The sequence below is a fragment of the Garra rufa genome, chromosome 13, assembly GCF_049309525.1.
Source record: "Garra rufa chromosome 13, GarRuf1.0, whole genome shotgun sequence".
Taxonomy (NCBI): Eukaryota; Metazoa; Chordata; class Actinopteri; order Cypriniformes; family Cyprinidae; genus Garra; species Garra rufa.
The window spans coordinates 29,530,581-29,553,785 of record NC_133373.1 but is presented as its reverse complement, the minus strand read 5'-3'; the positions used below and the strand labels follow the sequence as shown (position 1 = coordinate 29,553,785).

Here is a 23,205-nt window from a genome sequence, read left to right as displayed (position 1 = left end):
TCTAGAAAATCCTTCATGATTTAAGAATTTTTAAATATTATGACTCGAAACAAGACAAAAAATAAGTAAGAAAAGCATTTTTTTTTTGCAGTGCAAAACCAGTCTTAAATAGCACGGGTATATTTGTAGCAAGAGCCAAAAATACATTGTATGGGTCAAAATTATTGATTTTTCTTTTATACCAAAAATCATTGGGATAATAAGTAAAGATCAGGTTCCATGAAGATATTTTGTACATTTCCTACAAGTTCTTAAATGTGACCCTGGACCACACACTGCAAAACAAAAAAAATGCTTTTCGTACTTAGATTTTTTTACTGTGTTCTTTTTACTTGTGCAACTCTTAAAAATGGTCATAAATAGTCTAAAATTGATTTTTAAAAATTCTGCAGATACCCTTTAAGTAGTGAAATAAAAATTTTTCCTTGATATTTGTGTATTGACATTAATTTTGATTGACAATCAGGCTCCTGTCTGATTTCCTATATTTAAAAAAAAAAAAAAAAAAAAGCTTTTCGTCCTTTCGTTCTTTGATATTTGTGTATTGAAAATAATTTTGAAAAACAAAAAAGGCTTTTTTTTTATTTGGGCTAGTTAAAAAAAAAAAAATTCGGGCTGCCAAAATCTGAATAGTGCATGCCCGAAGGGCTACCATAGATTTTGAAATTTTGCAAAATTTTGTCTAGAAAATCCTTCTTGATTTAAGAATTTTTAGATATTTTGGCTGGAAACAAGACAAAATAAGTAAGAAAAGCATATTTTTGCAGTGCAAAACCAGTCTTAAGTAGCATGGGTATATTTGTAGCAAGAGCCAAAAATATATTGTATGGGTTATCGATTATTCGATTATTATCGATTTTTCTTGTATGCCAAAAATCATTGGGATATTAAGTAAAAATCAGGTTCCATGAAGATATTTAGAAATGTCCTACTGTAAATATATCAAAACTTATTTTTTGATTAGTAATATGCATTGCTAAGAACTTCATTTGGACAACTTTAAAGGTGATTTTCTCACCCTCAGATTCAAGATTCAAAAGGTTGTATCTCGTCCAAATATTCTCCTATCCTAACAAACCATACACCAAAGCTTATTACATCAGCTTTCTACTTTATTTATTTATTTTTTTGACCATGTCAGTAGTCAATGTAAGTAATGTAAGGTATGTTACGTTTTGCCATTTTTAAACATGAGCGACTTTCGTCACACAAGTTGTTGAGTAACCTGACAGCTACGTGCTGATTTAGTACGCTTTTAAAATGCTACTTCTACAGTCAGGCCATCCATAAACCCTTGACACACCACTGAATTCTGCTTTAGTTTCATTACAGTCAGTACCTCTGGAATAGAATCGCTCTAGCGTGTGGAGGCCAAGCGATAGATGTGCGCTAAGCGTCCACGAGCGAGTGTGTTTATGCATAGGCTATTCTTTTAATCTTCCTTTATCATGTTTGCATTGCGATAACATCCTGCTGTTCAATATTCTCCCTCAGTCCAATGATCTGTGCGTGTGTGCAGGTCTCGTTCGCATACGACGGGATGCTCAAGTTTCCGCAGTAATACAGGGAGAATGAGATGAGATTGTAATTGCCTTGTGTGGATTCTAACGCTGACTGATACACATTCGCGCTCGCATGGGCATCCAGGCAATCAGGCAGCGGTCGCCTCACATTAGCCTGTCTTTGATGACCTAATCTGGGTCTATAATGGATCAGTACCCTTTCAGCACTGTTCTCCCTCTGTTCGGTCCCCTTTTTTTTCTTCAATCTTAAGTCGTCCCATTCATCCGTATTTCCTTGTAATGCCTTTCATTATATCTGTAAGCCTCTACGCACATGCCTGTCAAATCCTCCACCCCTCCCCCAGAGTGTGCAAAGCTTTATTTCATTACACCGTTATCATGGATATTAGCGGCGACTCTCTGAAGTGGATGCATGCCGATAAGCTCCAGATAAGACTGTGTTTGCATGTTTAATCCTGTTGATCTCATGTTTTTCCAGACTGACTCTAGAGCAGAAGGAGCTCTGCAGAAGTAGACTGAAGCTTCTTTACTATCTGGACCGCTTGGCCACTTATGAGGTATAACTATTTCTAAAAAATCAACTTCTGTATTCAGTAAAGCTTTAAACATCCAGAATTTGGATTTTCTTTGGTCTTCCTCAGTCAAAACAGACCAAAAGCTGGTAGCAACTAGTTCTACTACCTTAATTTGCATATCATATTTAGCCTGTACTCCAAAATGAACACTTATCGCTCTGATCTCTCTAATATGCTTTTTTCCCTCTTCAAAACTCTGTGGCAACACATGCTACAAAAAGGACTTCTTAATGAGTTTTTAATTAGTTTTTTGGACTTTGTTTTAAAGGAGAAAATAAAACAAATCTGTAGAAAGGGATAAAATGGCTTGAGAACCACTGCATAAGATAGACATTTTGAATATAATTGTATTTCGTTATAATGCACTGGTGACTTTTTCACCTTTTTTACTTGTTTGTACTTAAAATGTAAAATTAAAATTATAATTGAAAAAAAAAAAAAAATCTGCCAGGAGATGAAGATGTAATAAACTTTACAGCTGTGTTTTCTTTATAAGTTTATAATCTTATTCAGTGATGCTTTTCAAGTAAACACTGACTAAATGCATACTGTTTCAAGGGCTTTTAGATATTTTAACTGGAAATTAAGAAAAAGAAATGGTAAGAGTCTCTTCTGCTCACCTAGTCTGCATTTATTTAATCCAAAGTACAGCAAAAAGTAACAATTTTAAATATTTTTACTATTTAAAATAACTGTTTTCTATTCGAATACATTATAAAATGTAATTTATTCATGTGATTTTAAACCTGAATTTTTAGGACCATTACTTCAGAAATTATTCCAATATTATGATTTTCTGCTCAAAATCTGAGTAGATTTTTTTTCAGGTTCCTTTGAATAATAGAAAGTTCGAAAGAACAGCATTTATTTGAAATATAAATCTTTTGTAACATTACAGATGTGTTTATCATCACTTTTGATAAATTTAAAGCATCCTTGCTAAATAAAGTTTTAATTTCTATAATTTCTTTAAAAAATATATATATATACTGAGCTTTTTAATTCTGCTAAATTGTGATCTTTAGATCTTTTTATTCATCAAAGAATCCTGAAAAAAAATTACTCTGTTTTAAATATTGATAATAATAAATGTTTCTTGAACAGCAAATCAGCATATTCATAGAATGATTTCTGAAGAATCATGTGACACTGAAGACTGAAGTAATGTTGCTTAAGATTTAGCTTTGATCACAGGGAAAAAAAACAATTAAAATATATTCAAAACAGTTTTTTTAATATATATATTTTCAAACTTTTACTGTTTTTGCTATACTTTGGATCAAATAAATGTAGACTTAGTGAGCAGAAGAGACTAAAAACATTAAAAATCTAAAAACTTTTGACTGGTAGTGTACAGGTCCTTCTAAAAAAAATAGCATATTGTGATAAAGTTCATTATTTTCTGTAATGTACTGATAAACATTAGACTTTCATATATTTTAGATTCATTACACACAACTGAAGTAGTTCAAGCCTTTTATTGTTTTAATATTGATGATTTTGGCATACAGCTCATGAAAACCCAAAATTCCTATCTCAAAAAATTAGCATATCATGAAAAGGTTCTCTAAACGAGCTATTAACCTAATCATCTGAATCAACTAATTAACTCTATAAACACCTGCAAAAGATTCCTGAGGCTTTTAAAAACTCCCAGCCTGGTTCATTACTCAAAACCGCAATCATGGATAAGACTGCCGACCTGACTGCTGTCCAGAAGGCCGTCATTGACACCCTCAAGCAAGAGGGTAAGACACAGAAAGAAATTTCTGAACGAATAGGCTGTTCCCAGAGTGCTGTATCAAGGCACCTCAGTGGGAAGTCTGTGGGAAGGAAAAAGTGTGGCAGAAAACGTTGCACAACGAGAAGAGGTGACCGGACCCTGAGGAAGATTGTGGAGAAGGACCGATTCCAGACCTTGGGGGACCTGCGGAAGCAGTGGACTGAGTCTGGAGTAGAAACATCCAGAGCCACCGTGTACAGGCGTGTGCAGGAAATGGGCTACAGGTGCCGCATTCCCCAGGTCAAGCCACTTTTGAACCAGAAACAGCGGCAGAAGCGCCTGACCTGGGCTACAGAGAAGCAGCACTGGACTGTTGCTCAAATTTTGCATGTCATTCGGAAATCAAGGTGCCAGAGTCTGGAGGAAGACTGGGGAGAAGGAAATGCCAAAATGCCTGAAGTCCAGTGTCAAGTACCCACAGTCAGTGATGGTCTGGGGTGCCATGTCAGCTGCTGGTGTTGGTCCACTGTGTTTTATCAAGGGTAGGGTCAATGCAGCTAGCTATCAGGAGATTTTGGAGCACTTCATGCTTCCATCTGCTGAAAAGCTTTATGGAGATGAAGATTTAATTTTTCAGCACGACCTGGCACCTGCTCACAGTGCCAAAACCACTGGCAAATGGTTTACTGACCATGGTATTACTGTGCTCAATTGGCCTGCCAACTCTCCTGACCTGAACCCCATAGAGAATCTGTGGGATATTGTGAAGAGAAAGTTGAGAGACGCAAGACCCAACACTCTGGATGAGCTTAAGGCCGCTATCGAAGCATCCTGGGCCTCCATAACACCTCAGCAGTGCCACAGGCTGATTGCCTCCATGCCACGCCGCATTGAAGCAGTCATTTCTGCAAAAGGATTCCCGACCAAGTATTGAGTGCATAACTGAACATAATTATTTGAAGGTTGACTTTTTTTGTATTAAAAACACTTTTCTTTTATTGGTCGGATGAAATATGCTAATTTTTTGAGATAGGAATTTTGGGTTTTCATGAGCTGTATGCCAAAATCATCAATATTAAAACAATAAAAGGCTTGAACTACTTCAGTTGTGTGTAATGAATCTAAAATATATGAAAGTCTAATGTTTATCAGTACATTACAGAAAATAAGGAACTTTATCACAATATGCTAATTTTTTGAGAAGGACCTGTATGTTCAGTAAATTTTCTCAATTCACCCACTTTTGGCAGATAGTTAATTTTAGACCCTGTCAACACCTGTTTAGTATTCAGCTGTCATTTCAATCCCTCGATGTGATTTATGCTTGTATGTGAAGGTTAGCCAATTATAACCAAGGTAATTTCCATATAGATGTCTTAAAGGCACAGTAGCAGCCTACTTATTTTTATATTATAGCTATTTTATTTCAGAAAATGTCAATTATAAATTGATAATAAAATGATACCACCTTCTGAAGTAACTTTGATCATCCGGAAACTAAAAACCCACATTGAATAATAAGACTAGGAGATTAGATACCGGTAATCATTTCAATAAACTTAGTCATTTTATCTTTCCATTCTATGAATAAAATGATCAATGTGAGAGCGACTTTATATCGTAATGCTTTGTTTCATTTTGAAAGTCATCAGCAGAAGAGCGTCGTCATTTCATCCTATCGCATAGTTAATGTCCTGCTCGTTTTGTGATGGTTGGCCTTTGTCAGTGTCTTCATCTGTAATTGATTTCTATGGGAATAGTTCTGAAACCAGACCTCTGAGACATTAAACACACACGTGCACGCACATACACATGGCGGCCCTGTCGACTTAAAGGCTGTAATTGTAAATGTCAAAGCGATAAATGTCAGCAGTGTGGACTGGGAGGATTTACCTCAGGCGTATATGTGTGAGACCCTCTCCTGAACTCTCATGTTTGTTTTGTTTTCTTCCTCTCTGTCTCTTATCCTGCTTTTTTCATCACTCTTTCATTTTCTGCAGGAGATTCTGGGTGGACCTCATGCGGCAGAGCAGCGATTTGATGCTGAGTTTTTCAAGAAGTTCCGCAATCAGAATATTGTTCTGTCAGCAAGAACGTACGCAAGGGTAAATCTCTCTTCCTTTGTTCTCTGTCTATAACGTGAGCGTCTGTAACGGGGTCCCGCGGCGTGAGTTATAGTCACCATTTCACAGTTTTGTGGATAGGTGTGTGTGCCCTCGCTAGCGTGTGGCGTAAAATATGGATTCCCCCCATATTCTGTGAGTATTTTAAAGTGTAGATGTCTGAAATATGGTCACCTGCCCAATGCAAAAGCTTCTGGGGTAATGTGGGAAATATTGCTGCAGAGTATAAAGCTGTCTGTCGTTAGTTCTGTTTCATAAATCATCTATTAATTATTTATCTCTATCAATCTTGTTCGTCTCATCTCTTTCTCTCTCAGGAGAGTAACGTGCAGGCGTTGGACATTCTCTTCACTTACCACGGCTCTGAGCTGCTCCAGCACCGGCTCGCCGTTCTCTGCAATTTCCCAGAAACAACCTCTCCTCACGAGTACTCCGACCTTCTGCCTAAGGCAGGGTAAGAATTACTTATTAGAGGATGCCGATCTACTGTGAACGGGATAAACAAAACCCACATAAATCTTTCTGAAAGAGCCTAACGGGAAAAGGTCATTTTTAGATGACGGGTCCACTGAAAGAGGTTATTAGGTACTGTCTGCTGTATGACCGAAGGAGGTGCTAGTTTAAAACAGGTTGGTTATGTAAATGAGACATTTCACAGTGCACTTTATCCATATGCGCTTTAGTCTTTGAGACCTTAAGATTATGAAATAACTGCAGGCTGTGAGGTTCCATGCAGGGTCTAAAAATAAACACTGAAGGGATATGTACACAACCGTTCAAAATTTTAGGGTCAGTAGGATTTTATGTTAAAAGATTTCATTCCAAAATTAAAATTTCCTGATAATTTACTCACTCCTTTATCATCCAAGATGTTTATGTCTTTCTTTCTTCAGTCGAAAAGAAATTAAAGGTCTTTGAGGAAAAGATTCCAGGATTTTTCTCCAAAATAGTGGACTTAAATGGGGATCAGTGGGTTGAAGGTCCAAATTGCAGTTTTAATGCAGCTACAGAGGGCTCGACACGATCCCAGCCCGAGGAATAAAGCTCTTATCTAGATCTAGCAAAACGGCCAATCATTAAAAAAAAAAAAAAAATTATACTACTATTATATACTTTTTAACCACAAATGCTTGTCTTGCGCTACCTCGATTTCACACATTATGTAATCACTTTAGAAAGGTCACACGTGGTGTAGGCTGAAGTACCGACCCAGTGTTTACAAAGTGAACATACAAAGAAAGTCAAACAAAAAGATAACAATGATATCAGTTTTTTTTTAAGTTGGAGGAAAAAATGAGATTGACTTTTTTCCCCTCTCTTACCTTTGTAAACCGGAGTACACAGATGTAGAACCAGGGTGCGATATGTGAAAAAAGCAGACGGGGAGGGGGATGCTTTTGAAAACTTTTTTTCTCTCTCTATAGGCGGAGGTTGACCAAACTCCAGTAAGGCTATAACCTAAGTAACCTAATGTTAGTGTAATCTGTTAACAACGCACATTATATACCTGTTTTTTTTAGGCAAGTACCAGATAATGAGTGTCACGTCATGAAATGTTTTTAATACGGCTGAAACTGTCTAACGTGATCACAATTTAATAAAAACATTGTAAGTTAGGCCTATTATTTATAATGATTTAATTTCAAACAACGAATAAATTATATACTTCAAAGCGCGTATTGCGAATCATTTGATTCAAAACGGGACTTTAAAGAGCGTATTGCGAATCATTTGATTTAAAACGGCACTTTAAAGTGTGTATTGAGTCATTTGATTCAAAACGAGACTTCAAAGCGTGTATCGTGAGTCATTTGATTCAAAGCGAGTCTTCAAATCGCGTATTGTGAATCATTTGATTTAAAACGGCACTTTAAACTGTATTGCGAGTCATTTGATTCAAAACGAGGCTTCAAAACGCGTATCGTGAGTCATTTGATTCAAAGCGAGTCTTCAAATCGCGTATTGCGAATCATTTGATTCAAAACAGCACTTTAAAGCGTGTATCGTGAGTCATTTGATTCAAAACGAGACTTCAAAGCACGTATCGTGAATCATTTGATTCAAAATGGCACTTTAAATTGCGTAATGCGAATCATTTAATTCAAATAGTGACTTTAAAGCGCGTATTGTGAATAATTTGATTCAAAACGGGACTTTAAAGTGCATATCGCAAATCATTTGATTCAAAATGGCACTTTAAAGCGCGTATCACGAATCATTTAATTCGAAACGAGACTTTAAAGCGTGTATTGCAAATCATTTGGTTCAAAACTGGACTTTAAAGCGCATATAGTGAATCATTTGATTCAAAACGGCACTTTAAAGCGTGTATTGTGAGTCATTTGATTCAAAACGAGACTTCAAAGCACGTATCGTGAATCATTTGATTCAAAATGGCACTTTAAATTGCGTAATGCAAATCATTTAATTCAAATAGTGACTTTAAGGCGCGTATTGCAAATCATTTGGTTCAAAACTGGACTTTAAAGCACGCATTGCGAATCATTTGATTCATAACGAGACTTTAAAGTGCATATCGCGAATCATTTGATTCAAAACGGCACTTTAAAGTATCGCAAATCATTTGATTCAAAACAGGACTTTAAAGCCTGTATCGAAAATCATTTGATTCAAAATGGCACTTGAAAGCACATATCACGAATCATTTGATTCAAAACTGGACTTTAAAGCGTGTATCGCAAATCATTTGATTCAAAACGGCACTTGAAAGCACATATCGCGATTCAAAGCACGTATCATGAATCATTTGATTCAAAACGGCATTTTAAAGCGCGTATTGCGAATCATTTGATTCAAAAAGAGACTTTAAAGTGCATATCCGAATCATTTGATTCAAAATGGCACTTTAAAGTATCGTGAATCATTTGATTCAAAACGTGACTTTAAAGCGTGCATTGCAGAGCTAGTGCAAGACAAGCATTTGTGGTTTAAAAGTATAGAAATTTTTATTGTTTTAAAAATAATGACCGATCATTTCAATAGTCAAGACCTTAGAGCTGCATCATTAATCATTAAAAGATCACGATCTCGATTCAAACACCCATTCAAACTCATTTCTCAATGACAACGATTTTCCTGTGTCTATTAAACTTTTGAAAAAGCCTTACTGGAACGTTAAAATCTGCTTTCGTGCTGCCACTGACACAGAGAGCAGACACTTACCATGTTTAGGTAAGAAACAGCTTCAACCACACAATATCATTTCTGTCATACAGTCATTCATGTTATCACAGTAATACTATGATGAAAGTGTATAGTTTGGATATAAACATTGATGTCTATGGTAGAGCAAAATCCCCTTTTAAAAGTAACTGACGCTTCAAAAAACATTTGTGCTGATTATGTCATTTCTGACCAAAAAAAGACAAAAAAATTGTGATTCTCAATTTATACAGAATCGTGCAGCTCTAACCCATATTTCTCAGCTGGGGTAGTATAAACTTGCAAACAATGTAAACTGCATTGAAAATGCAGTTTAAACCTTCAACCTGGTGGCCAACATTGAAGTCCACTATAGTGAAAAATCCTGGATTGTTTTCCTCAAAAAAACTAATTTCTTTTCGACAGAAGAAAGAAAGACATTAACATCTTGGATGACATGGGGGTGAGTAAATTATCAGGAAATTTGTATTCTGGAAGTGAACTAATCCTTTAAGTTTCTTATGCGCAACATAATTCAGAATAAAAAAAAAGCTGAATAATTACACAGTAATATTGCAAAATAATATTACAATTCAAAATAGCTGTTTTCCATTTTAAAATGTAATTTATTTCTGTGATGGCAAAGCTGAATTTTCACTGTAGTCTTCAGATTCACATGATCCTTCAAAAATTATTCTAATATGCCGATTTAACAGATGCTTAAGAAACAGTTCTTCATTTATTATCTTAATCTTATATGTATGAACTGTGATGATTTTTTTAAAAGGACTTTTTGGTTAAACCTTTGATAAATTGCTGGATAAAAGTATTCATTAAAAAAAACAAAAACACTTTTGAAGGGTTGTGTGTATGACTGTCAAAGTGTGTGATTAAATGTTTATTGTGGTTAATTTTTTTAATGCTAAGTTCAACATCATTAACACATTTATTAAACTTGATGTTTTAATTTTCTGTATTATGCTTTATGAATTCTAAAATAAATGAACTGATTTAACTCACACATACACAAAAGTCCCCAGTTTATTAGTAAATGTTCATGAAAGATCATCTTTATGGTTAAAGGAGACGTTCACTTCCAGAACAAAAATTTAGAGATAATTTACTCACCCGCTTGATTGTTTTTGAGGAAAACATTTCAGGATTTCTCTCCATATAGTGGACTTCAATGGTTCCTGTGAGTTTGAACTTCCAAAATGCAGTTTAAATGCAGTTTTAAAGGGCTCTAAATGATCCCATCCAAGGAAGAAGTGTCTTATCTAGCCAGACAATCTGTTATTTTCTAAAAACAAATTACAATTGATATACTTTTTAACCTCAAAAGCTCATATAGTCTAGCTCATGTGTACTCTTATGTATTCCGGTTCAAGACAGTTAGAGTATGTTGAAAAACTCCCATCTCATTTTCTCCTCCAACTTCAAGATTGTCCTACATTGCTGTTTTACCTTTTTTTTGTAAAGATCTTCTTTGCATGTTCACTTGGCCGGTGCTTCTGCAGCGATGTAGAAGATTTTGAAGTTAGAGGAGAAATTGAGATGGGAGATATTTGACCTGAACCGGAGTGAACAGAGCATACGCAGAGCTAGACAAGATGAGCATTTGAGGTTAAAAAGTGTATAAATTGTCAATTGTTTTAGAAAATAACCAATCGTTTCACTAGATAAGACCCTTTGAAGCTGCGTCTAAACTGCATTTTGAAAGTTCAGTCTAGCGGACACCAGAAACGACCGAAGAAATAAAGGCATGGACATCTTGGATGACAAGGGCGTGAGTACATTATCTGTGAATTTTTGTTCTGGAAATGAACTTCTCCTTTAAGTTAATAATTAATCAAACCTAGATGGGGCATTAGAAATAAAAGTAATGTGCATTCTTCGTTTAATTTGATTATTATCAAAGCTCACACAATTCAGCTTAAAAGTAAAATCCCTGCTAAAAAAACAGCTAAAACCAGCCTAGGCTGGTTGGCTGGTTTTAGCTGGTCAGCAGACTGGTTTTTGAGGGGTTTTGGCCACTTTCCCAGGCTGGTCAGGGTGGTTTTAGCTGGTCAGGGTGACCAGCCTTACCAGGCTGGGAGACCACCTTAAACCAGCTAAGACCAGCTAACCAGCCTAGGTTGGTTTTAGCTGTTTTTTTTTTTTTCAGCAGGGATATTATCAACATAAACGCCAGTACAATACTGCAGGTCAGCAACAAAAACATTTAAAGTCCATAAAGTGCCTATTCACCTCTAGTTTCATGTTTGAATTTCCAGTACATTTCATTCTGACAGCCATAATTTTTCCTAGTGAGTTTTCAGTGTTCAGCTCCTTCAGAAAGAAAGATTTCTAGCCATACCCTGAAGCGAGGAGGCGATAAAAGTCAGGGACTACATCGATTTTTGACCTGAACCAGAGTGAACAGAGTGTACGCAGAGCTAGACAAGATGAGCATTTGAGGTTAAAAAGTACATAAATTGTCAATTGTTTTAGAAAATAACCGATCGTTTAACCGATAAGATCCTTTCAAGCTGCGTTTAAACTGCATTTTGAAAGTTCAATCCCGCGGACACCATAGAAGTCCACTATATGGAGAGAAATGTTTACCCTCAAAAAACATACTTTCTTTACGACTAAGAAAAGAAAGGCATGAACATCTTGGATGACAAGGGGGTGAGTAAATTATATGTTTTGTGTTATTATTTTTGTTCTGGAAGTTAATAATAGATAATAATAGATCAAACCTAGATGGGGCATTATACATAAAAGTAATGTGCATTCTTTGTTTAATTTGATTATTATCAAAGCTCACACAAGTCAACTTGTGACCTGCAAGTGAAATCCCTGCTGAAAAAACAGCTAAAATCAGCCTAGGCTGGTTGGCTGGTTTTAGATGGTGGTGGGAGACCAGCTAAAACCAGCTACTTCCAGCTTAAACCAGCTAAGACCAGCCAACCAGCCTAGGCTGGTTTTAGCAGTTTTTTTCAGCAGGGATATTATCAACATAAACGCCAGTCAAATACTGCAGGTCAGCAACAAAAACATTTTAAAGTGCTTATTTACCTCTAGTTTCTTGTTTGAATTTCCAGTACATTTCATTCTGACAGCCAGAATTTTTCCTAGTAAGTTTTCAGCTCCTTCAGAAAGAAAGATTTCTAGCCATATCCTAAAGCGAGAAGGCGATAAAAGTCAGGGACTACATCTTCGGGACAGACATATCTGAGCTTACTCCGAAAGACCTCGGATATTTGAGTCCAGAACAATGTGTAACAGAGCCAATATATTTAAGAGCAGACACGTCTTGAGCTCAGACGTCTTAAATGTCAAACATCAGATATCCCAAGACAGTCGGCGAGATTGAATCACTGACCTCTCTGTTACCAGCAACAACCTAAGTGACCGGCAAGTTCATACCGACACTTTTACTTTTGTGCTGCGCCAGTGCTTTCAGATTGGCTCTTTTCCTGAAAGTGGTTTAATTTAGAAACTCAGTTGAGCTTGATGTGTATTTAAGGAGCAATTAATCACGAGTGGCAGACAGCTGTACGTAACATCCGTAGTATTACGTGACTGATTTGTCATAAGTACTTTCAACAGCATCTTTTGACAGCCGTCTTAAAAATAGACTTCAATTTAGCTTTAATTTCCATTGCGCCTCATAGTTGAGCAAGAACAAATGAGATTTTGCTGAGATTTGAAAGCGCTAATATGGTGAATGCTTTTGTGGCATCGGGTAAGACATCCTCAGGGATTTCGCACAGATCTTGTTCGCCGATGACACACTCCAAAAGTGTGCCGTCTCTTTTGACGCCTTCAGAACTCAGACATGAAAGACTGAAGTAATTGCTCGCTCTAAATATATACACGAAAAGTATCAAAACAGAGGAAACAGGCAATAGCTTCGACACCTACGCTTACACTGAGCTGAAGGAGAGTTGGTGTTTTGTACATATTGTAATCTAGCAATGTTTTTGTTAGGTTGGTGGTTATATTTGCTTTGGTGTGTTTATGTGTGTATGGGAGTACGCTGATTTAGTGGACAGGTTTGTGTGTGTTAAGAGAGAGAGCGAGACACAGAGTAAGGGCATTTGCAACTTCCCCCCCTAATGTTCCAGTAATGGGGGTGACAGAATAGATTTAGTGTATTGGATTCGGTCACCCTCCTTCCGCCCATTCTCTCTTATGGAGGTCAGTCGCCTCTGCAGTGAACATCCATCACAGCTCAGCAGCTGGAGGCCGGTTTCCTACTCTCGCCGGCTTGTGAGCGCTAACAGCGCTGTTGCAGGACTCTCGCCGTACCAGTGGTCTCTCGCCATCTGCTGTCTCTGCTGGAAAGAAACACAGCCGAATTAAGTTTTCTTTTAGACTTTTTTTCTAACAACTGTAGACCTGTTCTGCTGTTGAAGAAGGTTTAGAATTGTGTATATGTAAAGTAGTCATAGAATTTAACATTCTAGTTAATTTAATATAATCCTTTTTAGATTAGAATTTTATAATATTTATTAAACAGATTTGTTAAATTCATTTAAAATTAGCATTTCGATTTTCAGTTTTTGGTCCACTGGTCACTAATTTGTTTTGTTCAAGCTTTTTATTTAATTTTATTGTTGTATTGTGTATGGTTTTAGGCCTGAGATCAGGAACTGGTTTATATTTTTGTTTAGTTCAAGTATATTTTAAATTATTTTATTGATTATTATTTTTTATTTTACTTTATTTTTATGTGTTATGTATGGTTTTAGGCCTCAGTTCAGGATCTGTTAACTGGTCTATTTTTTTTGTTTAGTTCAAAATTATTTTATTTTATTTTATTATTTTTATGTGTTGTGTATGGTTTTAGGCCTCAGATCCGGATCTGTTGCGCTGGTCTATTTTTTATTTCTTTTCTTTTCTTTTCTTTTCTTTTCTTTTCTTTTCTTTTCTTTTCTTTTCTTTTCTTTTCTTTTCTTTTCTTTTCTTTTCTTTTCTTTTCTTTTCTTTTCTTTTCTTTTCTTTTCTTTTCTTTTCTTTTCTTTTCTTTTCTTTTTTATGGTTTTAGACTTCAGGTCAGGATCTGTTCAACTGGTCTATTTTTCTGTTTGGTTCAAGTATTTTTAATTATTTTATTTTATTATTTTTATGTGTTGTGTATGGTTTTAGGCCTCATATCAGGTTCTGTTGAACTGGTCTATTTTTCTGTTTAGTTCAAGTATTTTTTTCTTTTATAATTAATTTTTTTTTTTTTTTAAATGTGTTATGTATGGTTTTAGTCCTCGGATCAGGATCTGTTGAACTGGTCTTTTTCTGTTTTGTTCAAGAATTTTAATTTTAATTTAATTTTATTTATTTATTTTATTTTATTTTTATTTTATTTTATTTTATTTTATTTTATTTTATTTTATTTTGTATGGTTTTAGGCCTCAGATCAGGTTTTGTTGAACTGGTCTATTTTTCTGTTTAGTTCAAGTATTTTTTATTATTATTATTTTATTTTATTTTAATGTGTTATGTCAAGTATTTTTTATTTTACTTTATTTTTATGTGTTATGTATGGCTTCAGATCAGGATCTGTTGAATTGGTCTATTTTTCTGTTTTGTTGAAGTGTTTTATTTTATTTCATTATTTTTATGTGTCGTGCATGGTTTTAGGCCTCAGATCTGGATCTGTTGCACTGGTCTATTTTTCGGTTTAGTTCAAGTATTAATTTATTTTATTTATGGTTTTAGACCTCAGGTCAGGATCTGTTCAACTGTTCTCTTTTTCTGTTTAGTTCAAGTATTTTTCATTATTTATTTTATTTTATTATTTTTATGTGTTGTGTGTGGTTTTAGGCCTCAGATCAGGTCCTGTTGAACTGGACTATGTGTAAAAGTCTTTTGATAGTTGTTGTATAGCTGGGTCTGACTGTTAAGTTTGTGAGTTGTGTTTTGACAGTAATAATTTATTGTGCGCACATGCATGACTTTACTTTTTTTCTATAAAAGCAGTTGTCTCAGAAGTGTTTTTATATGTGTGAGGAACATACTTGTGTTATTCAGTCATGATAGGAAGGAAAGTACTGTACATTTACCACCACATTTTTGCATTGCCAAACACCAATCATCATTTTCTTCAGAAAATATGACAGCCTTGTTTTTCTTATTTGTCTTTTTGGTTCTGTCCCCAACCTTCAAAATGGCCAACGGGAAAAAAATTATATCCAGTTGTAGCATTTTTAGGTTGTTATTTCTTTCATTTTCGCCTCCAAATCACTGTATTTTCTTCTTGTCCATTTTCAGTGTTTTAAAGCCCTCTAACGGAGGTCACTTAGCTTAAGATGGTGCTAGTAGAGCTGGATACATTAGCTCTGATGACTAGAGCATTTTGTCATCTCTAAAATGTGTTTCTTCAGTGTAACTTCTGAGTCAGCTAGTTATTTCTAACATTTTAGTTTGAGAGTGTTGTTGTGAAATTTGTTTTAGTACAGAACTACTTTAGAGTTGGTCCTCAACTGGCTTTGAAAGTTTTAAAAGTGCCTTTAAAAGGACACTGGTTAGTCAGTTAGTTAGTTAGTTGAAGATTCCGTTTTCTTAGAAAAGAAACACAAAAATGTTATTTGTTGGGTGGTTGGTTAGTTAATGGCTTGTTGATTTAGTTGTTGTTGAAAAGACTTCAGTGATTTTAGTGGCTTGTTTTGATCTATTCAAGTTTCAGTTTTCTTTGAAAAAAAAAAATACTAAAATAAAACTAAGTTGTGGTGAATTAGTTGATTAGTGATTGGTTGGTTAGTTATGGGCTTGCTCTTTCAGTTGTCTTTGAAAGGACACCAATCATTTTAGTTAGTGGTTGTTTTGATATATTAAAGTTTCAGTTTTGGGGAAAAAACAAACAAAAATTGTTAAATTTTTTTTTTTTTTGGTTAGGTTGTTGGTTGGTTAGTTAGTGGCTTGCTGTTTCGACAATCTGATGACATTTGTAATTTTAGTTTGTGCCTTGTTTAGTTAGTGACTTGTTTTGATCTATTGAAGCATCAGTTTTCTTTGAGAAAAAACACCAAACATTCTTCAGTTTTTTTTAGTTAGGTTGTTGGTTGGTTAATTAGTTAGTGGCTTGCTGTTTCACTTGTCGTTGAAAGGACATCTGTAATTTTAGTTAGTGACTTGCTTTGATCTACTCAAGTTTGTGGTTCACCCAAAATTGTGGTTAGTTTTTTAGTTAGGTTGTTTGTTGGGTGGTTGGTTAGTTTCATTTGGTGTTTCATTTGTTTGTCTTTAAAAGGACACCGGTAATTTAAGTTAGCGAATTGTACTGATCTGCTCAATTTTCAGTTTTCTTTGAAAAGACACCAACTATTTGTGGTTAATTTGATATTTGTTGATTAGTTATTTAGTTAGTTGGCTAGTTGGTTGGTTAGTTATGGGCTTACTCTTTCAGTTGTCTTTGAAAGGACACTAATAATTTAGTTAATTAGTTGGTGGCTTGTTTTGATCTAAGTTTCAGTTTCCTATGAAAAAACAACAAAAAAATGTACTTTTTAGTTAGTTAGTTAGGTTGGTTGGTTAGTTAGTGGCTTGCCATTTCAGTTGTCTTTGAAAGGACATCTGTACTTATACTTGCTTTGATCATGAGTTTGTTTTCTTTAAAAAAAAAAACACTCTAAATCGTGGTTCGGTTTTTTTATTAGTTAGGTTGTTTATTGGGTGGTTGGTTAGTTAATGGCTTGTTGATTTAGTTGTCTTTGAAAGGACAGCAATGATTTTGGTTAGTTAGTGGCTTGTTTTGATCTATTGAAGTTTCAGTTTTCTTTGAAAGGACACCGGTAATTTTAGTTAGTGACTTGGTTTGATCTAGTTAACTTTGTTTAGTTTTTTATAAAACACCCAAAATTGTGGTTAGTTTTTTTTAGTTGTTTGTTGGGTGGTTGTTTAGTTAATGGCTTGCTGTTTCTGTTGTCTTTGAAAGGACACCAATAATTTTAGTTAATTAGTTAGTGGCTTGTTGTGGTTTTTTGTTAGGTTGTTTATTTGATTGGTTGGTTAGTTAGTTTGTTAGTGGCTTGCTGTTTCAGATGTTTTTGAAAGGACATTTTTTTAGTTAGTGACTTGCTTTGATCTACTCAAGTTTCATTTTTCTTTGAAAAGACACCAAAGATAGTTGTTTGTTGATTAGTTAATTGGTTGGTTAGTTATGGGCTTGCTCTTTCAGTTGTCTTTGAAAGGACACTAATAATGTTAGTTAATTTAGTTGGTGGCTTGTTTTGATTGATTGAAGTTTGTTTTTTGAAAAACGCCAACAATTGTGTTTAGTATGTTTTTTTTTTTAGTTGGGTTGGTTGGTTAGTTGCTTTTTTGTTTCAGTTGTCTTTAAAAGGACATCAGTAATTTTAGTTAGTGACTTGCTTTGATCTACTTAAGTTTGTTTTCTTTGAAAAAACAAAATTGTGGTTAGTTTTTTTTAAGCTAGGTTGTTTGTTGGGTAGTTGGTTAGTTAATGGCTTGCTTTTTCAGTTGTCTTTGAAAGGACGCCAGTCATTTTAGTTAGTGACCTGCTTTGATCTACTTAAGTTTCAGTTTGCCTTGAAAAAACACACAAAAAATATTTTTTAGTTTTTTGTTTGTTAGATAGTTATTTAGTTAGTGACTTGCTGTTTCAGCTGCCTTTGAAATGACATTGGTAATTTTAGTTAGTGGCTTGTTTTGCTCTAAATAAGTTTTCTTTTAAAAGACACTAAAGTTCTGGTAAAATCGTTAGGTTATTTATTGGTTAGTTATGGGCTTACTTTTTCAGTTGTCTTTGAAATTACATCATTAATTTTAGTTAATTAGTCATTGGCTTGTTTTCATCTAAAAAACATGAGGTTATTTATTTATTTACTTTTTAAGTTAGGTTTGTTGGTTAGTTAGTTAATGGCTTGCTGTTTCAGTTGTCTTTGAAAGGGCTTGTTTTGGTCTACTCAAATTGATGTTTTCTTTAAAAAGACAAAGTTGTGGTTAAATTGTTTGTTGATTAGTTAGTTATAGGCTTGCTCTTTTGGTTGTCTTTGAAATGAATCCAGGACTTTTAGTTAATTAATTAGTGGCTTGTTTTGATCTATTGAAGTGTCAGATTACTTTGAAAAAACAAAAATTGTGGTTAGTTTTTTTTTTTAGTTAGGTTGTTGGTTGTTAATTAGTGGCTTGCTATTTCAGTTGTCTTCTGTTCTTTCTTTCTAGTGTGGATAAGAAGGGTAATTTGTCATTCATTCCGTGGGAGGAGACCCGACACAGAGATCTGGACTGGTGTGAAGTTCCTGAGTGCAGGTAAGATCACATTGGTGCTTGTGGTGGTTGAAATGTCTGTTTATCACTGATGACTGTGTGTGTTCTTTTCTTTAGAGGAGTGGTGGAGCCCAACCCAGCGGATGACTGTCACTTCTTATATGAGGAACAACCAGAACTAGAAAGGTTTCGTAGCGCCAAACCCTCCATCACACTGCTGACTGAGTGGTACCTGACCAGGGCACAGGACATCGAGAGCAATTCCCGCCAGGTACACAAGTGCACACACTGACAGAAGCTGACACTCAAACACGTATCAAAGCACATCGTTTTCTTTTGCACTTTCACTTGACTGACACCTTACCTCGGTGAAAAACAAACAACTTCCTCAGATACACGTACAGATGCACAACTGACTCACAGAAGATTTGCTTCCTTCCAGAGTGACAGTTAACTGCTGTCCCAGAGGGCTGTTAGTGTTGAGATCAAATGTGGAGCTAGATAACGCGGGATCTGTCCACTGTGGGCGTTACTAATGGAGAGATACCTGAACCATTATGAGACTAGACTGATCTTCTCAACCCTTCTGTCTGGCTTCTGTCTTTTTTTTTTTTGTCTGTCTTTCTTTCTTGCTTCATTTTTTCCTTCATTTCTTTCAATCCTTGCATCCATCTGTTGTTCTTTCATCCTTTTTTTTCTACTTTTCTTCCTTCTTTTCCTGGTTTCTTTCCCTCTTTCTCTCCATCATTCTTTCTTTCTTTCTTTCTTTCTTTCTTTCTTTCTTTCTTTCTTTCTTTCTTTCTTTCCTTTGTCTATCCGTCATTCTTTCTTTCTTTCTTTCTTTCTTTCTTTCTTTCTTTCTTTCTTTCTTTCTTTCTTTCTTTCTTTTCTTCCTTCCTTTCATACTATTTTCCTTCCTTCTGTCTATCTGCCATCCTTTCTTTCTTTCTTTCTTTATTTCTAAAATTCATACTTTTCTTCCTTCCTTCTTTCTTTCCTACCTTCTGTCCATCCATCTTTCTTTTTCTATCTCTTACTTTTCTTCCTTTCTTTTCTACGTTCTGTTCCTCTTTCTTTCTTTCTTTCTTTCTTTCTTTCTTTCTTTCTTTCTTTCTTTCTTTCTTTCTTTCCTACTTCTTTCCTTTCCTACTTTTTTCCCTCTTTCCTTCCATCCATCCATCCATCCATCCTTCTTGTTTTCTGTCCTACTTTCATTCCTTTGATACTTTTTCCCTCCTTCCATCCATCCATCAGTCTTTCTTTCTTTCTTTCTTTCTTTCTTTCTTTCTTTCTTTCTTTCTTTCTTTCTTTCTTTCTTTCTTTCTTTCTTTCTTTCTTTCTTTCTTTCTTGTTTTCTGTCCTACTTTCATTCCTTTCATACTTTTTCCCTCCTTCCATCCATCCATCATGTCTTTCTTGCTTTATTTATTTTCTTTCTCCATCTTTCTTTCTTGCTTGCTTGCTTTCTCTTTCTCTCTTTCCGTACTTCATTTAATGCTGTTCAAAGATACATCCCTAAAAAACATCTCTAAAAAAAGTCTAAAAAGCCCTGATTTTCTATCATCTATCTTTCTTGCTTTCTTTCTCTCTGTCTTTCTTTATTTTTCTTGCTTCCTTTCCTACTTTCTTTTCCTTGTTCCATCCATCCATCATCATCTTTCTTTCTTACTTTTCCTCCCTTTCTTTCCTACTTTCTTTCTCACCTTCTCTGCATCCGTCTTTTTTTCTCTTGTTCCATCCATCCATCCATCCATCCATCCATCCATCCATCCATCCATCCATCCATCCATCCATCCATCCATCCATCCATCCATCCATCCATCCATCCATCCATCCATCCATCCATCCATCCATCTTTCTTTCTTTCGTTCTTTCTTTCTTTCTTTCGTTCTTTCGTTCTTTCGTTCTTTCTTTCTTTCTTTCTTTCTTTCTTTCTTTTTTTCTTTTTTCTTTCTTTCTTTTTTTCTTTCTTGCTTGCTTGCTTGCTTGCTTGCTTGCTCTTTCTCTCTTTCCTTACTTCATTTAGTGCTGTTTAAAGATACATCTCTTAAAAACATCTCTAAACGAAAGTCTAAAAAGCCCTGATTTTCCACAATACAATGAATCCTTTTTATTTCACTGAAAGCTGCAATTACACTAGGGTCCAAAAGTCTGAGACCCCTATTTAATATGCTTTTAATTTGCATTCTTCTGATTTAGTACTTTTTGTCATTATAAATGTATTTTAAGCACAAGTTTTTGAGTGCAGTTAAATTGAAAAATGAACATGCATTTCAAAATATCTTAGAATTTGTCCTCTTTCGCTTTAATGAAAGCTTGTCTTTTGTTGTGTATTCATAAGCACTTTGTACAGTAATATATGCTTAAATTAAACAAAAGTCATCTATTAGGCATTTTTTCAAATAATATTTTTAAAGTTTGGTAGGAATCCCACTTGAAGAATTTGTTATTCCAAACAGGGTCTGATTTCAAGTAAAAATGTTAGGTCTTTTTGGCCTGTATAACCAAAGTTTTCTTTTTGGAACAAGAATTTGAATTTCGCTGTATGGATGACCACTATGACAACTGCTATCACTCAACTGTATGCACAGCCTGTTGTAAGAAGTGCTGCAGAACAGGAGAGACATCACTGTCAGGACAGAGGTTAAAACAAGGAGAAAGGGCTGCTCTGAGAGAGCCTGACATGTGAAGTGAGGAAAGGTGGACGGGCGGCGCCTGGGAGCAGATTGAAAGTCCAAAAAAAAAAAAAAAAAAAGAAATCTAGTGTAATAAAAGGGTGTGAGATCTGTTCATCTATGCTCTGCCTGCCTGTTTGCTCCTTAGAGTGAAGGGAAGAGCAGTAGAGAACATGGAGAAATGTTTGTGCATGTAGAGATCAATACTACTCAACCAATGCCAGGTGTACGTAAAACTTGTGCAGTTTGCAATCATTTGTTTGTCAGGCAAATACATAAACTGCTTTTGATCCTGATTTGTAGTTGTGTTAAGCAGCACTGCTTGTATGGTGTTGTTGTGAAGGCAGCATTGCTCCGGAGGTGTTTGGCTCTTGTTAACTCCAGTGTCAAAGGTTTCGGTTCCTACCAGGTGAGAAAACAGCAGCAATCATTTCCTCTACGCAGGCATCCACTATTGATTGGCTCCATGCTCTGCCTGTCATCTAGTAGAGGAATACCAATCGTCAGCTCATGATGTGAACTGTATTGATGGGCCGCTGAGGCGGGTGGGATTTCATCGACTGGTTCTACTTTTTACCCATCTGTTAGGGGATTTCTACTTGTAGTATTCTTTTGTTTTTATTGTCAATCTTTTGTATTTTTGCATCTCTGTTTTAATGTGATTGACAGTTTTCATAAGTTCAGATTTTCTAAAGTTGACACACTTATTTATTGGATTTAGTTTTTTTTTTTTTTTTTTTTTTTTACTCAAAACATCAATAGCATTCTGCATGATTTCTACGACACCAACACACAAAACAAACAACATTTCATAGCTAAACTTATGTTCCTCTTTAAACGATAGTGATTTTATTCCTAATAAATAGTCCCACATGAGCTTATTTAGGGTGATATCAGGTAAATTGGGCCACTTTTTGGTTAATCGCTTGGGACACTAATAAAAGACCCATGTATGACATTTAAAGTCCCACTGAAATCAAAATTAAAGTTTTTTGGCTTTTAGTATGAATATATTAGCCTTAAGATTATCTATAAGATAATGTGCTTCAAAACAAAGACAAAATTCGCGTTTACAAGATATGGGCATTCAAAACTTACAGTCTCGTCACTTCCGCCAATATGAATAAACGATTTTGATGATATCACCGTGCACTTCAGTTTCTCATCAAACGTTCTGTCCAATCAAATGCTCTCTAGAGTCCGTATTGTCCCGCCCCCTACAGAGACGCAATACACGGAGCAGATCATATGCGCTCATATGTGCGATCGGCATGTATTAAACTACACAGCCTCAGCAAGATTATGAACACTATTTTGTTTTAGCAAGAGTTTCATATTGAATCTGTGGGGTAATGTATTTGTGTGTGGCTGCCATAAGCTACAAATGCGGCTTTACCGAGCTTACTGGCTCTGGCCCGAGCAGATATAAATGGAACGCTATTGGCAATTCAAAATAAGTGGGCAGGGCTGGGCGATATGTTTTTGTTTCAGTTAAAAGTACGTCACCACATAGAATGCGTGTTTCAAGGCACTTCAGTGGACCTTTAACTGTGTTTTTATGATTAATAAGGACTGTTTTTAATATTTTTGAGTTGAATTGATGTAATAAAATATAATTGTTTAGGCCCTACATGTTTTGAAACATTCGATGCCCCACACTTTTTGATATAGCAGTGTTCAGGTAAAATGGGCCGGCTGATCAGCGAAAATGGACTAGTCAAAATGCAAAGTGAAATGGAGACATTTCTGATAAAACACATTTAATTGTTTAATTGTATAATGTAGCAGTGTAACATTGGATTTAAATGACAATAGAACATCAGTTTCACGGCATAGAGAAAAACGTACATTTGCTTTTAGGCCTCTCTATATATTCTCCGGCCAATGTTCCGCTCATCCTCTCCTCTACCCACCGATTGTATTTTTTGCCCGATCCCTGGCAGACATCCTTTCTATCTTCTTAATGTTCCTTTCTGAACCTTTTCTTTCCTTTCTAATCCTTTCTGTTTTAATGCCGTCTGTATTAAATAGTTTAACAACATTAGGCTACTTTACTTCAACACCTATCACGTTTATATCAAAATGACTCTTTCACCCATTGTCTTTTCAGTGAGTGTGAGCCCATGTGTGTACAACTACGTTTGTGTTGCACATACACGTGCCTCACTAACAAACACATTTAGAAGGTAAAATGTGAAAAAGTATGTCACA

General features: G+C 35.3%; 1 protein-coding gene across 1 annotated transcript in view; it reads left to right on the top strand.

Moving 5' to 3' along the window:
• The window catches only part of nbas (NBAS subunit of NRZ tethering complex), a 246,002-nt gene that overhangs the window by 34,580 nt on the left and 188,217 nt on the right, over positions 1-23,205 (top strand). Inside the window, exons 19-25 of the mRNA XM_073852757.1 lie at positions 2,002-2,080; positions 5,822-5,926; positions 6,262-6,398; positions 18,275-18,361; positions 18,437-18,590; positions 21,143-21,220; positions 21,338-21,403. Coding sequence (XP_073708858.1) covers positions 2,002-2,080; positions 5,822-5,926; positions 6,262-6,398; positions 18,275-18,361; positions 18,437-18,590; positions 21,143-21,220; positions 21,338-21,403 — 706 coding nt within the window. The remainder of the gene's footprint in view (positions 1-2,001; positions 2,081-5,821; positions 5,927-6,261; positions 6,399-18,274; positions 18,362-18,436; positions 18,591-21,142; positions 21,221-21,337; positions 21,404-23,205) is intronic.